This window comes from Salvia miltiorrhiza, chromosome 1 (assembly GCF_028751815.1).
Source record: "Salvia miltiorrhiza cultivar Shanhuang (shh) chromosome 1, IMPLAD_Smil_shh, whole genome shotgun sequence".
In the NCBI taxonomy this organism is placed as follows: domain Eukaryota; kingdom Viridiplantae; phylum Streptophyta; class Magnoliopsida; order Lamiales; family Lamiaceae; genus Salvia; species Salvia miltiorrhiza.
In genome coordinates, this window is record NC_080387.1 from 36,557,637 (window position 1) to 36,576,980 (window position 19,344).

A 19,344-nucleotide genomic window follows, 5' to 3' on the forward strand; every position below is an offset into this window, starting at 1 on the left:
TTCAAACAAGTACTCCTCCATCATCATCTTCACCATCTCGACGAAGCAATCAACATGGTGTTGCAGACTCTGCAGATCTACAGAGAAAGACAAGTTGCGTCTCCCGCTTTCGAGTTGTGGAAGAATCTGAGGTAAGACATGGGATTCGAGTAAATCTTCAAATTGCCAAACTGCCTCTTTTATTCGTTCATCCAAAGCATTCACCTTCTTCCTGCTCTTGCTGCAGCTCGTGACATCCAATCCTAGCAGAAATTTCTGCAACATATCCATCCGGTTGTAGGCAGGTTGTAAGATTTGTGGAGAGTGGGAAACGAGAGAAATGCGAGACGATTGTAGAATACGCTGAATCGTATTCTTGAGAGAAGTCGCCGCACCATAAGCCGCCATCACTTGATTGAAATATGATTGTGGTGGTGGTGGTGGTGGTGGCAACGGCGGTAGGCGGTGGAAGGATAAGGATTTTGAAGGTGCAATTCTTAAAGTGATTGATGATATATACTTACCACCATCAACGCCGTATACTCCGCTGCTAAATTGTAATGATGTATCGACATTAAAGCTGTGTGGACATGCAGCACATCACAGATTAAAGATCAACATCATGTATCCTGCATCGTTGAATGCTCACTTTGAAAAATCATGTGGAAAGAATGAAAAAAGTTTACAAATAGTATATGGTTTCCACTACTTTTCGTCAAATAAAACGAACTCCGATAAAGCTAATCCTAAAATGTCTCATACCAATATAAAAGTATCTTGGCATGCGGTGGTAGCTTCATATTACTTTTATTATTAAGAATCAATTGCATATGTATGCAATTTTTTTTTGATGAATTACATAAATAAATAAATAAAGAAATTTGCGCCATGGTGGACTCAAACTCAAGACTTAAGATCTTAGGCATTAACCACCTACCGCTAGGCCAACATACGCATACATATGTGTACGTAATTATTCATAGTGCAAATGTAGGACAAATTTTTTTGGACGTATACTTGCAGGACAAATTGTTTTTTCGGGCTCAATTTGTCCTACTTATGCCAATTTTTTTAAAATTTGTCCTGGCAAGTCTGAAAAACAATTTGCCAAACAATTTGAGAGAATGGTTCAAATTAAATATATATGATGAGATTTTAGATTGATTTGTAGGTATTGGTTTAATGTATCATATGACTGATGTTTATTTGGAGGGAGAATTTTTTTACGCGAATTCAAATCTTGGAGAGAACTAAAATTTTATTAATTTTTTGAATATTATTATTCAATAGCAGTATATTATTGCAACCCGAGCCATTGAATCTAAATGTAAATCTACAGGTGGGCCTCAAAGAAATTGAGTTGAATTTGATCACTTTTAATAGTTAGGCAAAATTTTAAAGAGGACTAATGGAGTTGGGCCTTAGTTTTTGTATTGGGCCGAAATTTTGAATTTTTGTATTTTAAAGAAATCAAAATAATAGACAGAAGACAACAGCAACATGAGCTCATCAGGAATTTCATCACAACAAATATTCTCTCAGCAATTCATATTGATGAGCTTCCACTGAAATACAAAGCTAATATCAAAACAAAGTGAAAATCATGCATAACACAAAAAGATTACAATCCTTGAATTGAACAAGGGACTAATGTTTTCCACGAATCCAACATACAAAAATTTAGCACAATCCAATACAAGTCACAATCCTTAAATTCACACGACGATGTGGCAATACAATATCCGGGATAACGCGGCTCCTTCGTCTCTGTCATTGACCTGAAAATTTATAGATGGACAACTTCAAACACATTAAGACAGTGATGTATATTGCAGAGTAGAAAGACTAACCTGTATGGCAGGTTGCAGAGTGACTTGAGCTCAAAAAGAAGATTCCACGACAAGTTCAAATGAAAACTTATCTTTTAATTGATTGGCACAAGCGACAGCTAAAGGATTGCAGTCAACTAATCCAATCTCTTTGATCTGAGAATGATCAAACGACCAATTGAGTTGCTGTAATTTGTAGCAATGCTTCATGATTACAACATTAAGCTCTGGGAAGCTTCCACGTTGAGGTCTCCATTGCACCAAATCGGTGTCCTCGATTCGAAGTTCTCTAAGTTTCAAGAAACTGCCTGATTCTATTTCCCACTCTGGGCCTCGAAAGGCATAACATCGTAACACGAGTTTCATGAGATTCGGCAGCTGCAAACCAATGTCATTCATGTACTTCCAAGGATACCCCAACCCAGTCAAATATAAAGCTGTGAGAGTTGATGGAAACATTGAAAGAGGAATAGTATTAAGCACATGTTTTATCTCGGGATTCCGGATCATATAACCAAGTAGCATCAAATTCTGGAGCTGTGATATATAACTCAAGCCGCTCAATGGGTGGTTGGTTTCATCATCATCATCATAAGGCTTCAACTCCACATAAATGAATAATCTCTGTAAATTAGGAATTCTTTCGAGAACTTCCCTTCTACAACTGTTTGCACTCACACCACCAAGAAGGAGCAGTTTGTTCAAGGTAGCATCATTAGTATTAGGAGTTGGTAGGTCCCTTCCTAGTATCATAAGATGCTCTAGTTCTTGCATGTCCCAAATTTGCACAGGCATATATGACTGAACTCCACACTTTTTAATGCTCATATGACGTACAATAATCAAGAATTTCAGTTGAAAAAGGTTGGATATGGCAGGAGGGAACTCCCCGTTGCAACATAGGGCAAGGTACCGTAGATAAACTAGTTTCAAAATTGCAATTGGGAAATGGTAAAATCGGACAAGATCAGCATCAAGTACACTGAGCAACTTGAAACCCATGGCATGTATTGGCACTGGATATGGGTGATAAGGACCATAAAAAAGGAGAGAACGGGTAGTGGATGCACAATCACTTTTTATCGAATTATACACTTGTTTCAAGCAAAATAAAGTATTCCAATGCGCACACAATCGACGCTGGTCTTTTATAGCATCATCACAACTTTGTAAGACATGCATAAACTTGATCCTACTGCCTTCTACCTTACACAAGTGTTGCCAGCAAGAATGCATGCGATACTCTGTATACATTGAGAAAATATTTGTTGTGTTGAGAACAAGATGATACCAAAAACAAAGACGTCTCAAGCATTCCGCAAAAAAATCTTCAAAACTTTCTTCTCCAATCCGTTCAAGAAACCCCTCAGCACTCAACAGATTTTCGAGAACGCCTCGAAAGATCATATCAGTAGATCGACAGAATGTTCCCATATAGAGAAAAAACATTTTAAATTGTTGGGGTAAGTAGTCATAACTTGGGAAAAGTACCTCTGATATTTGATTATATGCTTCCACGAAGACTGAACTATGTTGTTTGAGTACCTCAGTCCAGTATTCTGGGGTCTTGTCGGCTTTTGATAGGAGCTCTGCAACCGTGACTATCATGAGAGGAAGACCTTCACATTTCTTGGCAATCTTCTCTCCTAGTTCCTCAAGTTGAAGAGGGAAACCCTCTTCACCAAACACTTTCTCACCAAGTAATTTCTTACTCTCTTTTAGATTCAACAAGCGCACTCTTTGGTACACCCCCGTGAATCCTAGTTGCCTACTTGTCACCAAGAATCGAATGCTTCCAACAATATTATTTTCTTGCAAGCAACTTGTGAAGCTATTTATTGCTTGTTCCTCCCAAACATCATCCCACACGATGAGACAATTCTTGCCGCTCAATCTTTCTTTCAAGATTCCAACTAATTCTACCTCATCGACACCATCTCTTTGGGCAAGCATTAGGTAAGCGTGGGGATCCACTTGAGCTAGAATGCATCGTAATAGTTCATTGAACTCGCATTTTCTGCCCACTTTGACCCATGCTCGTAACTTAAAATGGCTCCGAATTGATGAATCTTCAAAAATATGTTTAGCAAGAGTTGTCTTTCCAACACCCGCCATCCCAACAATCGAATAGTTGTTATCGTTATTACCTTCAAGAAGATAATCTCTTGCTGTTTCAATATGATCAGATAATCCAACCATCTTTGAGTTGATTCCACCAAAATCAATTCTTGAGGAAATAGGTTCGCCTTCTTCCTCTGGCATATTCAACATCTCAATGAAGTACTCTACCTCCATCATCTCCATCATCTCGATGAAGCAATCAACACGGTGTTGCAGACTCTGCAGATCTACAAAGAATGACAAGTTGTCTCTCTCGCTTTCGAGTTGTGGAAGAATCTGAGGTAAGATATGGGATTCGAGTAAATCTTCGAATTCCCAAACTGCCTCTTTGATGAGTTCATCCGCAGCATTCACCTTCGTCCTGATCTTGCTGCAGCTGGTCTTGTCCAATAATCGCAGAAGTTTCTGCAATCGACACATCTGGTCGTAGGCAGGTTGCAAGATTTGTGGAGAGTGAGAAACGAGAGAAATGCGAGACGATTGTAGAATACGCAGAATCGTATTCTTGAGAGAAGCCGCTGCACCATAAGCAGCCATAACTTGATTGAAATATGAGTTTGTGGTGGTGGTGGTGGTGGTGGTAGAAGGTGAAGAAATTGGCAACGGCGGTAGGCGATGGGAGGATAAGGATTTTGAAGGTGCAATTGATAAAATGAGTAGTTGAGGCTCCCCACAAAGTCATGTGTATTGATTAAAGAAACCACCATCAATGCCTACAGCTTAGACCATTCCCAACGGTGACTCTCATGGAGAGTCACCCGTATAAGACAAAAATTTATTAAAATAAATAGAAAGTCATGCAATTTTGGTGACCGGCAAGTCATGCCTTTCTCCATTTTATCTTGAAGTGCCATGTGTCAACATTTGATTGGTGGGTTAAATTTTATTTAAATAAATTTTTACAATAATTTTTTTATTAAAAGTATATTAAAATTATATTAAAATTTATATTATTTTCAGCTCTATAAATAGAACCTAATTATATTTTCACACACAAACCAAATCTCACTATTTCTTCTCAATTTAAGTTTCATGTATTGTATTTGATATAGTATTTAATTTCAATTATGTGTTTAATTCTTGTAATCTTCATTTGTGATTGAGTTAAATATCAATTATAATATATGATAATGTTTAATTATTATATGATTACAATTTTTTTAAATATAATAAATAAATATTTAATTTTAATGTTTAATTATTATATTTCCTTTTTCGTCCGTCCACGAAATGAGTACTCATTTCCCTTTTTGGCAAGTGTACCCCACACATCTCTTTAATTAATACACTCAAAAAGTGGACCCTTAAACTATTTATACTACACTCCATACATTTCTTAAAACCCGTGCCGTCCACAAATGGGTACTCATTTCGTATTCTTGAGAGAAGCCGCTGCAGCATAAGCCGCCATAACTTGATTGAAATATGAGTTATCAAGGCAGAGAAGGTGGTGGGAGGAGGATAAGGATTTAGAAGGTGCAATTGTTTAAATGAGAGTGGTTGCACAAAGTCACCATTAATGCTATAAGTAAGCTGCTATATTATTTTTAAATTGTAATTTTGATCCAGACAGATGCCTCGACATTGTTGAGGCCATGTGGACATCACAGATTAAAGATAACATATGTATCCTAAGTTACAATATTTGTGTAATAGAAAGGGGTGTGATCGAACCGAACCGAATAGCGGTGTGCTCAAGTTTAGTTTATTTAGTATCGAATCGAATCCCGAACTTTATTTATCAAATAGTTTGAGGCTCACGAGCCTATATGAACTTTATGAATTTATATTTATATTCAAAATATTGATTATTTTATTTTAAAAATAAATTATTTTATTCAAAATACTAAATATATTAATTATTTTCTTATAACAAACAAAATTAATTAGAGATTTAATACAAGGGAAAAGATTTTTGGACACCAGGTGTCTACCTTCATAAAAAAATGATTTTTACTTAATATTTAATTTGACCGATTTTTTATTATTTAGTAATTTGTCTAAAATATCATTTCCAAAAATATATTCAATCGATTTTGTTATTATTTTCGATTTTTATATTTTTTTTTCAAGTTCACTAATTTATTTATTTTTTATATAAAAAATATATAAAAATCGAAAATAATAACAAAATCAGTTGAATTTATTTTTAGAAATAATATTTTAAACAAATCACTAAATAACAAAAAATCGATCAAATTAAATACAAAGCAAAAATCGATTTTTTTATGGAAGTGTCTAAGACACCTGGTGTCCAAAAATCACCCCCCTACGTACAATTATTATTCATTTTAGTGGATAAATATAAGTTGTACGTACAATTATTATTCATTTTAGTGGATAAATATAAGTTGTATCTACTAATAATTTATACTCCCTCCGTCCACCAAAAATATGCCACAATTTCCTTTTTCGTCCGTCCACAAAAAATATGCCACATCTATTTTTAGTAGTAAGGTCCACACAACTCCACTCACATTTAAAGTGGGACCCTTATCCACTACCAACTTTACTCACATTTTATTAAAACCCGTGCCGAAAGTAAAGTGACATATTTTTGGTGGACGGAGGGAGTATTTTTCAAGCTGAATCACTTGACGAACATGTTCACGAGCTAACGAGCCGAATACTACTAAGCTCAAGTTTGATTTGTTTATTTATCGAGCTTCTCTAAACGAACTTGAACGAGCTTTTTTCGAGCCGAGCTCTGAATAGTTCGCGAGCGGCTTGGTTTGTTTACGGCCCTCAGAATTATGCACCATTTTCAACTTTTGCTCGTTTAAAATCTTCAAAAAACCATAATTCACAAAGATGCACGAATTAATGAAAAAACACATTGATATATCTTCATCGCAAAACATAAAGAATACAAGTGAAACGCATGGAATACTAAGCCATGATTTTTTTCTTCAAAAAGGAGAAAACAAGAGTTCCAATCCATCTATCTTCCCAGTTTAACTCTCTTTGCACCAACAACCTCTCTAACACAACCCATCCTTTTTCGAGACGACGACAACATATTAACATCATGCTGATAGGCACAATTGGCCCCATTCCTGCACCCCCTGGGGGTATTAAAATACATACAAGCTCTTGATTTCAACACCTCTCTAGATTTTGCATATTCTTGAGTTGTTGCTCCCATCACCCTTTTCGATTTACCACACGATTGTCTCGGGGGCCCACCCCCGCTTGCTCCGTGCTGCTGAATCAGGCTCTTGTAATAGCTATGCAGCATCTTACTTGGGAGGAATTGCTGAGGGCTGGGGATAAATTGCTTCGAGCACTCTCCTCTCGCATTGATTCTCACACTCAATCTCTTTGCTCTCTTCCCCAGAGACCACTTGCCACTCCCTATTCACTTCAAACTGGAATACAACAAGAGACATACATTCATTCAAGCCCTTTCATCATATTTACATCAAGTTTATCTGTTATTCTTCTCATTCAAAGCAGATATTTTTCTCACATTCTGTGTTTATCTCATTAAAGCATAAATAGAAATGATCAAGCACAACATAGGGGAGCATTGGACACATGAAACTCTCTAGTAAACTCTAGTAATGAATCTAATGATCAAGCATAGATACATGAAATTGCACATTGACAAGAAATGAAAATGGAGTTACTCTTGGAGGGCATCTCCATTTGGGGAAAGCTTTCTGAGGCAACTTGAGAATTTTAGGCTTCATATCTTCAAAGCCTGGTGGCAAGCTCTCATCAGCTTCATAACCACCCGATCGCGACGCCATTCCTACTTCTGAAGGAGGATTTGCAGATGAAAACAGCCTCACCTATTAACAGATTCAAACTTAGATGATGCTAAACAAGAATTTGAGGGAATTTTTTTAAAATAAGCAGACTAAGTAGAAGAGCTCTATAATGGCTGCATGAACTAATCAATGAAGTGAACAAGAATTGGCAAATGCAAATAATTTTCAATCAATAAATAACTATAGCTCTGTAATTAATCCCTGATGATTTTAAAAGATTTTACTTAAGTTCTGTAATTAATCCCAGATATGTAGATTATCACAATGAGTTAAAAGATTTTACTTTCTTAATGTTCATTGATTTTCCTCTCAGTTTGGCAGAATCACATCAAATTTCATCTCAATTTAGGAAAATCGCCTCAATCAAATCTCGATAAGCAACATCAATTGTGGGTAAAAAATGAAGCAGTAATTTTTTCATTTGCATTTACTATCCACTTGTAAAATCGGAAGTAAATGAGATTCAGAGTCAATTCGAAAATCGAACAATTTTCTACCGATTAAATCGTTCGAGATCGAGGTTAATGCTGAAACCGATCAATAAATAATTATAAATTAGTAAATTTTGATTATAAATTACATGAACATTGGTTCGTTTGTGCCAATTACTTTAAATTAAAGAAAACGGTTTCCACTATTTTTATTCGTAAGTAAAACCCACCCCAATAGGGCCCATATATAATTATATGGGCCGTAGCCCAAACCTATCAATTCCATGTGTACATTTGCATTGGACGAATAGTCTAGTATTCCAATTAGGATTTAAATAAATTAATCATTCAATACTATATTATTGCAACCAGAGCCATTGAATCTAAATTAATCATTCAATACTACATTTAGAAATAGTGTTCTTAATCTAAATTATTTTGACATGAAATAAAAAGTTGTGTCAAAGTATAAAATTTAAGATCCATATCAGATATTAAAATTGCTCTTAGATTGTTAACATAATTTGGCGTGAGATTTAAATGATGGATTTTTGACGTATTAACTTTTTAATGTAAACACGAATAAAGGATTTGGGCCTTAGTTTGTATTGGGCCCAAATTTTATTTATTATATGGAGAAGCCCAATTGGTTCATGTTAATTCATATGTTAGTTGATAAATGCTTAAGATATTTTTATTAATTAATGACAACTAATCAATTCTTTTCTCTTTGACAGCAAGAGCTCTTATCAAATTTACTTCATACCTAAACCAATAAGAATTTTAACCTCACAACTCCTACAGTTATTTATTTGACCTTTATACAATGGAAAAATTTGAGAACACTCAACCATATTTGAATGTCACTTATTCCCACTAAAATAAATTTTTATGAACTGTTCAACTCAACCCAATAATGATTTTACATAGCTTTTAAATTTGAAAGAAATTGTAAACTATTCCTCAACAAAAACCTATCTAAACCTATTGCTATTGGGATCATATCAAAACTTTCTTATGCTAAAATTCATATCTCAACAAAAATTATATAATTTGCTCCATGGTACAAAGTCCACAATCTCTACTATCCATACATGTGAATGTATGTCACACTATTATTTTCTTTAAAAAGTTTTTTACTTAAACTTGAAACAAACTTAAAACTAGCCAACTAATATATTGGCGAATAAATTAATGTTTCCACGTAAACAAGATGGGGGGATTGCAATAATTGTATTTTTGTGTCCCCAATGCCTATTATGATTGGTCGTTGCACTATAATGGATAGGGACATATGTAGGTCATATATATTAAATTTTACTATAATTTAACTTGAGACTCGTGACGACCATGATTATCATAAGCAATTAGGATGTTTTATTAAATCCCATTTATATCATGAAATTGGGATGCTTTATTGAATCACGTATTCGAAAGTGTTTCACTAATTTAAGAGAGTTTTTAATATAGTTTAAGAGAGTTTTTGCCTTGAGATTGTCTATTAAATGAAGATCTTTAATATAGTTTCTATATTAATTATAACTCCTACAGTTATTTTTATTTGACCTTTTATACAACTAGCAGAAAGAATGTACGTTGTACGTGTAATTAATGTTATTTTATTTAATAATCTATTATTTTAGAAAATATATTAATTTATTGCTTTCATTAGATAATTTATTGGATGAATATATTTATTTATAAGCCTTATCAATAGTTATAGATATATATCACATAGATTTAGAGTAATATCTAATGAATAATATATTCTTATAAATATATAATACTGTAAAATAATCTTAAAATAAAATACGTAATAAATTAAATAGAATTCTAATGCGAGAAGATTTTGGAATCCCCTTGATCGTTGGTTTAATTGATGAATTCTCTTAGGGAAAAACGAATTGTGATGTATAAATACCAATTATATTAGGGATTTATTTAGAAATTATAATTAGATTAGATGAGGGTGGAAGAATCTGATGTAAGAGATGGGATTCGAGTAAATCTTCGAATTCCCAAATTGCCTCTTTGATTCCTTCATCTGCAGCTGGTCTCCTCCAATTTGAGCAGAACTTTCTGCAAGCGATCCATCTCTTCGTAGGCAGGTTGTAAGATTTGTGGAGAGTGGGAAACGAGAGAAATGCGAGACGATTGTAGAATACGCTGAATCGTATTCTTGAGAGAAGCCGCCGCAGCATAAGCCGCCATAACTTGATTGAAATATGAGTTATCAACGGCAAAAATAGGTGGGGAGAGTTTGTGGTGGTGGTGGTGGTAGAAGAAGCCTCCATAAGCCTCTATATTATATTTAAATTGTATTGATCTGCACAGATGCATCGACATTGAGGCCGACTGCACATATCGCTGATTAAAGACAACAGCAACATGAGTTCTCAAAAATAACATAGTATTTGAAAAAAGCTCATCAGGAATTTCATCACAACAAATGTTCTCTCAGCAATTCATATTGATGAGCTTCCATTGAAATACAAAGCTAATATCAAAACAAAGTGAAAATCATGCATAACACAGAAAGATTACAATCCTTGAATTGAACAAGGGACTAATTTTTTCCACAAATCCAACATACAAAAATTTAGCACAATCCAATACAAGTCACAATCCTTAAATTCACACGACGACGTGGCAATACAATATCCGGGATAACGCGGCTCCTTCGTCTCTCTCATTGACCTGAAAATTTATAGATGGACAACTTCATACACATTAAGACAGTGATGTATATCGCAGAGTAGAAAGACTAACCTGTATGGCAAGTTGCAGAGTGACTTGAGCTCAAAAAGAAGATTTCACGACAAGTTCAAATGAAAACTTGTCTTTTAATTGATTGGCACAAGCGACAGCTAAAGGATTGCAGTCAACTAATCCAATACATTTGATCTGAGAATGATCAAACGACCAATTGAGTTGCTGTAATTTGTAGCAATGCTCCAGGACTACCTCATCAAGCTCTGGGAAGCTTCCACGTTGAGGTCTCCATTGCACCAAATCGGTGTCCTCGATTCGAAGTTCTCTAAGTTTCAAGAAACTCCCTGATTCTATTTCCCACTCTGGGCCTCGAAAGGCATAACATCGTAACACGAGTTTCATGAGATTCGGCAGCTGCAAACCAATGTCATTCATGTACTTCCAAGGATACCCCAACCCACTCAAATGTAAATCTGTGAGAGTTGATGGAAACATTGAAAGAGGAATCGTATTAAACACATGTTTTATCTCGGGATTCAGGATCACATAACCAAGTACGATCAAATTCTGGAGCTGTGATATATAACTCAAGCCGCTCAATGGGTTGGTTTCATCATCATCATCATAAGGCTTCAACTCCACATAAATCACTAATCTCTTTAAATTAGGAATTCTTTCGAGAACTTCCCTTGTACAACTGTTTGCACTCACACCACCAAGAAAGAGCAGTTTGTTCAAGTTAGCATCATCAGTATTAGGAGTTGGTAGGTCCCTTCCCGATATCGTAAGAAGCTCTAGTTCTTGCATGTCCCAAATTTGCACAGGCATATATGACTGAACTCCACACTTTTTAATGCGCATATGACGTTCAATAATCAAGAATTTCAGGTGAAAAAGGTTGGATATGGCAGGAGGGAACTCCCCGTTGCAACATAGGGCAAGGTACCGCAGATAAACTAGTTTCAAAATTGCAATTGGGAAATGGTAAAATCGGACATGATTAGCAACAAGTACACTGAGCAACTTGAAACCCATGGCATGTATTGGGATTGGATACGGGTGACAAGGACCATAACAAAGGATAGAACGGGCAGTGGATGCACAATCATTTTTTATCGAATTATACACTTGTTTCAAGCAAAATAAAGTATTCCAATGCGCACACAATCGACGTTGGTCTTTTATAGCATCATCACAACTTTGTAAGACATGCATAAACTTGATCCTACTGCCTTCTACCTTACACAAGTGTTGCCAGCAAGAATGCACGCGACACTCATCAGACATTGACAAAATATTTGTTGTGTTGAGAACAAGATGATACCAAAAACAAAGACGTCTCAAGCATTCCACAAAAAAATCTTCAAAACTTTCTTCTCCAATCCGTTCAAGAAACCCCTCAGCATTCAACAGATTTGTGTGAAAGGATGGATAGATCATATCAGTAGATCGACGGAATGTTCCCATATAGAGAAATAACATTTTAAATTGTTGGGGTAAGTAGTCATAACTTGGGAAAAGTACCTCTGATATTTGATTATATGCTTCCACGAAGACTGAACTATGTTGTTTGAGTACCTCAGTCCAGTATTCTGGGGTCTTGTCGGCTTTTGATAGGAGCTCTGCAACCGTGACTATCATAAGAGGAAGACCTTCACATTTCTTGGCAATCTTCTCTCCAAGTTCCTCAAGTTGAAGAGGGAAACCCTCTTCACCAAACACTTTCTCACCAAGTAATTTCTTACTTTCTTTTAGATTCAACAAGCGCACTCTTTGGAACACCCCCGTGAATCCTAGTTGTCTACTTGTCACCAAGGATCGAATGCTTCCAACAATATTATTTTCTTGCAAGCAACTTGTCAACCTATTTATTGCTTGTTCCTCCCAAACATCATCCAACACGATGAGACAATTCTTGCCGCTCAATCTTTCTTTCAAGATTCCAACTAATTCTGCCTCATCGTCATCATCTCTTTGGGCAACCACTTGAGCTAGAATGCATCGTAATAGTTGATTGAACTCGCATTTTCTGCCCACTTTGACCCATGCTCGTAACTCAAAATGGCTCCGAATTGATGAATCTTCAAAAATATGTTTAGCGAGAGTTGTCTTTCCAACACCCGCCATCCCAACAATCGAATAGTTGTTATCGTTATTACCTTCAAGAAGATAATCTCTCGCCTTTTCAAATTCATCAGATAATCCAACCATCTTTGAGTTGATTCCACCAAAATCAATTCTGGAGGAAATAGGTTCGCCTTCTTCCTCTGGCATATTCGACATCTCAATGAAGTACTCAAATTCCATCATCTTCACCATCTTGACGAAGCAATCAACACTGTGTTGCAGACTCTGAAGATCTACAAAGAATGACAAGTTGTCTCTCTCGCTTTCGAGTTGTGGAAGAATCTGATGTAAGACATGGGATTCAAGTAAATCTTCAAACTCCCAAACTGCCTCTTTGATGAGTTCATCCGCAGCATTCACCTCCGTCCTGATATTGCTGCAGCTGGTCTTGTCCAATAATCGCAGAACTTTCTGCAATCGACACATCTGGTCGTAGGCAGGTTGCAATATTTGTGGAGAGTGGGAAACGAGAGAAATGCGAGACGATTGTAGAATACGCTGAATCGTATTCTTGAGAGAAGCCGCTGCACCATAAGCAGCCATAACTTGATTGAAATATGAGTTTGTGGTGGTGGTGGTGGTGGTGGTGGTAGAAGGTGAAGAAATTGGCAACGGCGGTAGGCGATGGGAGGATAAGGATTTTGAAGGTGCAATTGATAAAATGAGTGGTTGACTTGAGGCTCTCCACAAAGTCGTATTGATTAAAGAAACCACCATCAATGCCTACAGCTTAGTATCTTTCACTTTTTACTCATACAAATTTACCAGCAATTAAAGCACAACAGCAGTTCACAAACTTTAATTAAGATGTGTATTTGATGTGGAAAATGCAGACTTATTAATGTATTAATTAAAATGAGATTTTATTAATGAAGAAAAAAAGGAAGAAAAAAAAAAAAAACGAAGTACAAGCAACCCAAGAAAACGATCAACGAGTCAAAGGTCAGGCCTCGTTAAAATTAACTATTAGTATGTACAAACGAAACATAAAAAATAAACATGAATTTTTCTTTTCTTTCTGGGTGTTTTTTTTTTCTAATGATGACAACATTAGGTGATGCTTAATTAATTAATATTAATTATTTATATTAAATTTTGATGATTTTTTTAAAATTTTATCAACTTTATAATATTATAATTTTCGAATATTATGCAGTAATTGGTTCAAAACATATATTAATTAAAACGATAAATATTTTTTTTTGGGTGATTAAAATGATAAATGTTACTATAAAATGATACTCCTATAAATTTATATTCATAAGAAATTATTTATTAAAATAATTCATTTATACGTGCATTAGTATCATTAAATATATGAAATTCTCTGTTTTGTTAATGAAGAAATGATTTCTTTTACATATACTTGCAGAAATAACGCGCGTTGCACTTTTTTAAATAAATTACAAATATTAAATAAATAAATTCAAAGATTGCGCCATGATGGACTCGTACCCAAACCTAACCACTCTACCGAGGCCAACACACGCACACCCGTACGAGTATTTTGCTATATATGTAAGTGTGTCCAAGGGTAACTTTTAGGTAAATAAGTGTTCCATACTATGTTAAAATGTCACTTTTCATATGTGTGAAGTGTTATTATTAATATACCATCTAAGATGGACTGTGATGTATTAATTTTTGCATGTACATCTTCAAGTGGTCCTCAAATAAATTGAGTTGAATTTGAAGCCTTTTAATAGTTAAGCAGAATTCAAAAGATAAATGGAGTTGAGCCTTAATTTTTGTATTGGGCCTTAATTTTGTTTATTATATGAAGAAGCCCAATTGGTCGATGTTAGTTCATAGGTACTGTCTCGTGTAATTTCATTAGCTATTCCAACTATGGAAAGTATTCCAACTATCAGAAAACTCAACCATATTAATTGAAGAAAATAAAAATAACAGAAAGAAGATAGCAACAACAAGAGTATTATAAATAATCTCATTCAAATATATACTCAACAAATTGATGAGCTTCTATTAAGAGATCTCATAAATTTGAAATATGAAGCCAGAGATTGATTAGTACATTGCCAGAATCTACAACAATTCAGCTCTCTCATTTGACTGAAACATTGTGACTATAACAGAAACATAAGACATGATATTGCAAAGTAGTAAGACTAACTTGTTTGGCAAGTTGCAGAATCACTTGAGATCAAAAAGAAGAATCAACGATACGTTTAAAGGAAAACTTGTCTTTTAATTGATTGGCACAAGCAACAGCTAAAGGACTGCAGTCAATTAATTCAATTTCTGTGATCCAAGAGTGATCATACGGCCAATTGAGTTGTTGTAATTTGTAGCAATGCTTCATGCTTAGGCTTCGAAGCTCCGGAAAACTTCCACGTTGAGGTCTCCATTGCACCAAATCGGTGTCTTCAATTAGAAGTCTAGTAAGTTTCAAGAATCCCCTTGATTCTATTTCCCACTCTGGGCCTCGAAATGCATAGCATTCTAATATGAGACTTTTGAGATTTGGCAGCAATGAACCAATGTCATTTATGTACTTCCAAGGATACCACAATCCACTCAAATGTAACATTTCAAGACTTGATGGGAACATTGAAAGAGGAATCAAATAGGTAGCATTAAACTGATATGAAGGATTCCTAACGCGATATCCAAGTCTGTCCAAATTCTGGAGTTGTGAGATATAACCCAAGTAACTCAATGGGTTAGTTTCATCAACATCATCATCATAAGGTTTCAACTCCACTTCAATTCCTAATACCTTTAAATTAGGAATTCTTTTGAGAACTTCTGTTGTACAACTGTTTGCACTTACACCAAAAAGTGTGATGAGTTTTTTCAAGGTAGCATCAGAGTTAGGGGCTGGTAGGTCGCTTCCCCATATCTCAAGATGCTCTAGCTCTTGCATGTCCCAAATTTGCACAGGCATATATGACTGAACTCCACGCTTTTTAATGTTCGTATGTCTTGCAATAAGGTGAAAAAGATTGGATATGGAAGCAGGGAGCTCCCCGTTGCAAGTTAGAGCAAGGTATTGTAGACAAACTGGTTTCAAAATTTCAATTGGGATATGGTAAAATCGAACATCAACAGCATGTAATACCCTAAGCAACTTGAAACACATGGCATGTATTGGCACTGGATATTGGTGATAAGGACCAAAACAAAGGAGAGAACGGACAGTGGATGCACAATCACTTTTTATCGAATCATACACTTGTTTGAAGCAGAATAAAGTGTTGCAATGGGCGCACAACCGGCGCTGATATTTTATAACATCATCAGAACTTTGTAAGACATGTAGAAACTTGATCTTACTAGCTTGTTCTTGACACAAGTATTGCCAGCAAGAATGCACGCGATACCTTTTACTTGAAAACCAAGAATCTGATGTGTTGAGAACAAGATGATACCAAATAGAAAGCCTTTTCAAGCATTTATTGGAGAATTCTTCAAAACTTTCTTCTCCACTTGGTTCAAGAAACTCCTCAGTACTCAATAGACTATTGATCAGGACTGGACGAATATCAAGATATGGAGGGAAAGCTCCCATATAGAGAAAAAACATTTTTAAATGTTGGGGTAAGTAGTCATAGCTTGGGAAAAGTACCTCTGATATTTGATTATATGCTTCCGCGAAGACTGAACTATGTTGTTTGGCTACTTTAGTCCAGTATTCTGGGGTCTTGTCGGCTTTTGATAAGAGCTCTGCAACCGTGACAATCATAAGAGGAAGACCTTCACATTTCCACGCAATCTTCTCTCCCAGTTTCTCAAGTTGAGGAGGAAAACCCTCTTCACCAAACACCTTCTCACCAAGTAATTCCTTACTTTCTTCTTCATTCAACAATCCTATTCTTTGGAACCCATCCTCTGTGAATACTATTTGTTGTCTACTTGTGTTCTACATGCATTTTTCATCTCCTTTGTCGCGTTTATTCATAGTTTTTGGGCGTTTTAATTGAGTTCTTGAGAGTCTTTGGTTTGAATTGTTAAATTTGTGTGGAATAGACTACTCGTCCGTGTTCGTGTTGTTTTTACAGGTTTTGGACTCAATTTGTGAAGTTTTGGATGAAGCGTAGTGGAATACGCGAAGTGACGAGTCCATAGGCACAAACGGGGCGAGAATCAGGCATCGGATGAGCAAGAACGGGCACCGGGAAGTCCGTGTGTCGGAGGACACGCGGGCCGTGCACGAGGACGGGCGCCGGGAAGTCGCGCGGATTCGGGCATGCGGCCGCATGCCACGGCCGCGCGAGGATGCAGAACCCGCTGGAAGACCGCGCGGGCCAGGCGCGCGGCCGCGCTAGGAGAACACGCGCGAGCTCGCGCGGCCCAGCCATGCGGCCGCGCGACCATCCCGCGCGAGGCGCCCGAGTCAGCCCATCTTTTCCGCTTTTTCACCTAAAACGCGATTTTTGGAGTATTTCGAGTTAGACGACCTAGGGCATATAAATACCATCTTTTAGCTTATCCCAGACATCCTTTATCATATTCTGATTTTCCCTGAGAGCTGTGAGACACGGAGCAAGAGCAAGACTGAAGAATCTCGAACTTCTCTACGGTTTTTCATAGTTTTATGTTTATTAGTTTTATTGAGATTGTGATTTTTAGTCATATGTCTATGTGTGGCTAAATCCCTTTTCCCAGGGTTTAGGGAGTAAACATGATTCGAATTTCTGACTGTTGATTTAATTAATTGAGATTTATATTCCTTTTCTATGTTCTTGATTTAATTGCTTGCTTTATTGCTTGATCACCAATTTAGCATTACCATAGGTTTTAATTTGAGATCGGGAGATGATAATTATAACCTGAACATAGAACATAGAACACATTTATTTTAATTCTAAAGGGAATTAATAATTGTGAGGGCGTTAATCCTAGGAACTTTTAGGAGTTACATGTTAGAAGTGTGATCCGGGGACGGTAGCCTTGCATGTAATCAACGGTTTGTATGCCACGGGAGTGGGTATAGAATTAACTTTGAGATTGCCTTAGGAATTATCTCATTAATTGAATCATACGTGTTAGTTAGGAGAATCTGTTGAAACCTCTGCCTTGGGAAACTTCTTTCTTCTGTTACTACGTGATTCTTACAGCTTGATTTCTTTTCAGTATTCCTTTATTTCAATTTAAATTTGTTTTCAAGTATCAACCTTTACAATTCGGTTTTCCAGATAGAGTAAAGTGATTACGATTAGGCATTGATAACAATTAGTCCCTGTGGATTCGACCTTGTCACTGCTATACTCAATTGCACCCGTACACTTGCGGCGTGTAAATAAAATAGCGAACAAGTTTTGGCGCCGTTGCCGGGGACTGATTCTTATCAGTACTATTCCGTTAATTGTTTGATACTACTCTGGACTTTTATTTCTGTTATTTATTTAAGTTTTTTTTTTACTTCTTTCTTGTGGTTCTAATTTGAAACTGGTGGCTTGTTTAGGTGGTTTATGAACACAAGATCTAAAAATTTACCTCTAGTAGATTTTGATCCGGAACTTGAAGCTTCACTCCGCCAGAAAACTAAAGCCACACTCAAGACGATGGCCACTGCGGAAGAAGTCCGTGCATTGAGAGAGCAAGTTGCAGCGGTGTTGGATGCTCAGAAAAAATGCTGCTGAGCAAAAACAGCCGCCTATTGATGAGGCATTTACTCCACTATACCAGTACCAAGAAGCCGCCCAGAGTCAACTGCGAGCAACTTTCGAGCTAAGGACTGGGCTGATTACCATGGTACAACAGAACCAATATGGAGGTAGTGCCATAGAAGATCCGAATGTGCATTTGAGACAGTTTCTGGAGTTATGCAGTACTATAAAGATGAACGGCGTAGCAGATGATATCATTCGCCTTCGTCTATTTCCCTTTTCACTACGGGACAAGGCCAAGTCATGGTACCATACTCTGCAATTGGGATGCCAATCCAGCATGGGAAGATTTGGCACACCTGTTTCTGCGAAAGTTTCACCCTCCTGGTCTCACTTTGAAGTTGAAGATGGACATCGTTCAGTTTCAGCAATTCTGAAGGAGAATCACTTAGCAGAAACATGGGAACGATATCAAGAGAAATTGAGGAAGTGCCCGTCCCACTGGCTTTGATGAAGGGACTCTAGTCGTCATGTTCTACAATGCTTGTGGAGAGCGCACGAGGATGTTCATGGACACAGCAGCTGGAGGCTCCATACTCAAGAAGGGAAGCGCGGACGCGATGGAGATCATAGAAAGTATGGCAGCTACCAGCTACCAATGGCCGTCCGAGAGGGTGCAGCTGAAGAAAGTTGCTGCAGCATCTAGCTCAGATCCTTTGGCAGTGATCTCGACTCAGCTGGCAGAGCTGAGTTCACAAATTTCAGCAATGTCTATGGGAAAACCTGAACCAGCTGTGGA

At 36.7% G+C, this 19,344-nt stretch overlaps 2 protein-coding genes across 3 annotated transcripts; both read right to left on the reverse strand.

Moving 5' to 3' along the window:
* Positions 1 to 1,500: 1,500 nt before the first annotated feature.
* On the reverse strand, positions 1,501 to 4,683 carry LOC131023160 (putative late blight resistance protein homolog R1C-3). The gene is made up of 2 exons (XM_057952706.1): positions 1,830 to 4,683; positions 1,501 to 1,757 (listed from the first exon to the last, which is right to left on the reverse strand). The coding sequence occupies exon 1, from the start codon at positions 4,464 to 4,466 to the stop codon at positions 1,860 to 1,862; it is 2,607 nt and encodes an 868-aa protein (XP_057808689.1). The 5' UTR covers positions 4,467 to 4,683; the 3' UTR covers positions 1,501 to 1,757; positions 1,830 to 1,859.
* Positions 4,684 to 7,583: 2,900 nt separating this feature from the next.
* On the reverse strand, positions 7,584 to 13,706 carry LOC131023166 (late blight resistance protein R1-A-like). Of its 2 annotated transcripts, none has more exons than XM_057952718.1 (2): positions 10,903 to 13,639; positions 7,584 to 7,723 (listed from the first exon to the last, which is right to left on the reverse strand). In XM_057952718.1, exon 1 carries the CDS (start codon positions 13,513 to 13,515, stop codon positions 10,933 to 10,935), a length of 2,583 nt encoding a protein of 860 aa, XP_057808701.1. In that variant the 5' UTR covers positions 13,516 to 13,639; the 3' UTR covers positions 7,584 to 7,723; positions 10,903 to 10,932. The 2 variants fall into 2 exon arrangements, with proteins under 2 accessions (XP_057808701.1, XP_057808696.1); XM_057952713.1 differs by lacking the exon at positions 7,584 to 7,723 and adding an exon at positions 10,523 to 10,830 and having other exon boundaries at positions 10,903 to 13,706.
* Between the last annotated feature and the right edge of the window lie 5,638 nt (positions 13,707 to 19,344).